The sequence below is a fragment of the Equus quagga genome, chromosome 14 (genome assembly GCF_021613505.1).
Source record: "Equus quagga isolate Etosha38 chromosome 14, UCLA_HA_Equagga_1.0, whole genome shotgun sequence".
Taxonomy (NCBI): Eukaryota; Metazoa; Chordata; class Mammalia; order Perissodactyla; family Equidae; genus Equus; species Equus quagga.
The window spans coordinates 24960703-24964117 of record NC_060280.1 but is presented as its reverse complement, the minus strand read 5'-3'; the positions used below and the strand labels follow the sequence as shown (position 1 = coordinate 24964117).

Genomic DNA, 3415 nt, shown 5'->3' with positions numbered 1-3415 from the left:
TCACTCCTTCTTCATGGAGAACCACCTCTGAATCCTGCCACGGATCTGTTGGGTCTTCACGCTATAGATGATGGGGTTCATCAAAGGTGGGAATATGATGTAGATGTTGCGCATAAGCACATGGACCACAGGAGACAGGTGCTTCCCAAAGCGGTCAGACCGATGATCGGGATATAGAAAACCAGAACAGCACAGATATGGGAGATGCAAGTCTGCAAGGACTTGAGGCGCCCCTCCCGGGATGCAATAGCCAAGACAGAATGCAGGATCAGAATGTAGGACACAAGAATTAACATGGAATCAAACAAAAGAGTACAAATCACCAGAGCCAAGGCATAGAAACTGTTGAAGCGGATGTCAGAACATGCTAGTCTCAGCAGGTCTTGGTGAAGGCAGAAAGAGTGAGAGAGGACATGGGAATGGCAGTAGTGGAAAAACTTTAGGCGAATTATGGGAGCAATGATGAACATAAAACTCCTTACAAAAATCCCCAGCCTGATTTTGATGATTCTGGCGTGGGTTAGTATGGATGTATACCTAAGAGGATTACAGATCGCTGTAAAACAATCAAAAGCCATGGCGAGAAGGACACCAGACTCTGTGAGGGATAGACCGTGGATAAAGTAAGTTTGAGCAATGCAGGCATCCAGGCTGACTTCCTGGCTGAGGCCCCACAGAATCCCCAGGACCGTGTGCACTGTGGACAGCCCCATGCACAGGTCAGTGAGGGCCAGCATGGCCAGGAAATAGAACATGGGCTCATGCAGGCTTGGCTCGGTACGGATCACATGGAGCACCAGGCAGTTCCCTGAGAGTACCGCAGAGTAGATACAAGAGAAGGGGATGGAGAGCCAGAGATATTCCTGTTCCAGGCCAGGAAAGCCTGTTAGGAGAAAGTTGGAGGAATTGGTGTCATGAGCAGCAAAAGCAGGCATGATAATTTGAGGTGCTTTCTCTATGAGCCAGAAATTATGTCCACTTGGTAGACAACTTTCACACAAGTTGTTTTCTCATACAGGACCACTTTTGTGGGTTATCACGTAACACAGAATTCTTTACATTAGATTAAAAATAATATTTACTATTTTTCACATTCATTATCCAAGTACATTTCCACACTTTAGAATCTTGTTCTATTTCTACCTAGTAAAACATAGAAAGTAGAGAAAGGTACAAGTGATCTAAATAGATTTTCTGTTTTCTCCAGTAATTAAAGATTATGATAGGATTTGATTCCCAAATTGTATATTAATCTTTCAAAGTCAATGCAAAAATAGTTACCCTTCACCTTCAGAGGACCTTTCATGCATCCTGTGATGCAGTCTGGCTCTTCAATCCAGCAATCCCTGCTCAAATCTCAACTCAACTGCAAAAACTCAAAGATACGTTTGTTTCTCTGCTCCCAAGAAAGTAAATTGTACCTTTTTAAGTTCTTGCTTTAAGAGAGAGCTAGAGGGCTGTAATTTACAATATCGGGAAGCTGGCCCAAGGGTATAAATTAACCTCATGTCACCAGGGATATTCTGTTCATATTTTTAAAAGAATGATGAAAGCAACTGTTATCTCATTGGAATCTGGGATTTTCCATGTGCAGTGCACTTGTTTTATTTAACGCACACATAGTCCATTTGATGTTCTGGACTGTTGAAGCACTGTTCTAGGCATTTGAAAAATATTTGGTAATTTAAGCAACTTCAAGAAATGGGTGCTATTACGAGCCTTACTTTCCAGATGAGTAAACCGACTTCAACAGAGGTGAAGTAGCTTGCTAACATCATCCAGCGAGTAAATGGTGAAGATTTGAACCCAGGCAGTCTGACTCCAGTGCTCATGCTCTTAACCACTCAGCTGTGCCTTAAATTTCATCTTCACTGGGACTCCCTCAGCACACAGTTATCCTCACGTGTGAACTGAAGTAAACTTTCCTTTGATTTTTCCAATATTCATTTGGAAGTGATGTTTTCCTTTCCTGCACATCAAACACATTCTATCACTTGTATGTTAGGTATAACAGTTGCGGATATTGGAATGTTGTTAAAGAACCCCTATAGATTAAAGAACGCCATAAACAGATTAAGTGTTCACTTTCTACAGAGAACTTTTGCTAGATTTGTATGTCTTATTCTACCTACCAGAACTGATATTTTTCCAACCATGAAAAAGATTAGAATAACGTTTTCCCTGCTTGATTATTATCTAGACTTATATCACCCCCAAAATCTATCCATACCACCGAAGGCACTGAATATAATCTTGTTCGGAAAAAAATTACCTTTGCACATTCATAGCTCAAATTCAATTATAATCTCTCAGCCCCCTTATCCTATGCTCATTAAAACACTAAATAAACATTAACAAGTATAATTATACAATATTATCACTTTTATTATCATTAAAGGATAATATAATTTTTATAAAATATCAGATTCAAAATTTTGCTGTTGGGGCTGGCCCCGTGGCCGAGTGGTTAAGTTCCCGCGCTCTCTGCTGCAGGCGGCCCAGCGTTTCGTTGGTTCGAATCCTGAGCACAGACATGGCACTGCTCATCAAACCACGCTGAGGCAGCGTGCCACATGCCACAACTAGAGGGACCCACAATGAAGAATATACAACTATGTACTGGGGAGCTTGAGGGAGAAAAAAGAAAAAATAAAATCTTAAAAAAAAAATTTTTGCTGTCAACAAAGTTTAGAATTTTTGCTGGACAACATTCTTTTCAGAATATAAGGATAAGAATGATAATAGTCATAAGAAAATAGCATTTATACTTCATTAAATTATAAATTCTACTGTCTACTAAGTTTGCATTGTATAACACTTCATATTTAATAAAAGGTTACCCCAATGTTTAGTGGCCAATACGATTAGGAAATACCATAAATCAATCCAAGTATGAATTTATTTTAGATATAAATGAGTAAAAAAATAGCAATTGAATTTTACAATTTGTAGTATTTCTAATAACAAAGACAGACATTATTGATTTCTTTTTCTTTACTAGGAAAAATTCTAAGCACTTACATACATGAACTAATTTTATTATGAAACTTGCAAGAGATCATTTTTATCCCATATTACCAATGAGAAATCTGAAGTACGGAAAAGTTGAGCAACTTGCTCAGGTCAAACAGCCAGGCAGCGGATGACCGGGTTAGAGGAAAGACTGGGAAGGCTTTCAGAGGACGTTCCCTTTAAATGGCCCCCGTCTCATTTCCCAACTATTCCCAGCTTTTATCTCCATTTCAACTCCTTTCAAATTTTTAACGTAAATATACTAAATATCAAATAATCTATCTCAGATTATTTTACACTAACGTATAATAGTATATAAATGATGCATTTTATACAAGCCCGTGTGAATCTATATGTAAGTAAATACAATTTTTATTACCTTTTGTGATTTAATATTTAAAAT

The 3415-nt window shown here is 38.5% G+C and overlaps 1 protein-coding gene across 1 annotated transcript; it reads right to left on the bottom strand.

The window, feature by feature from the left end:
- Nucleotides 1-935, bottom strand: LOC124251696 (olfactory receptor 51V1-like). Its single transcript, XM_046684495.1, is given in 2 exon segments — nucleotides 1-155; nucleotides 158-935. Coding segments are annotated over 2 exon segments (933 nt in total).
- Between the last annotated feature and the right edge of the window lie 2480 nt (nucleotides 936-3415).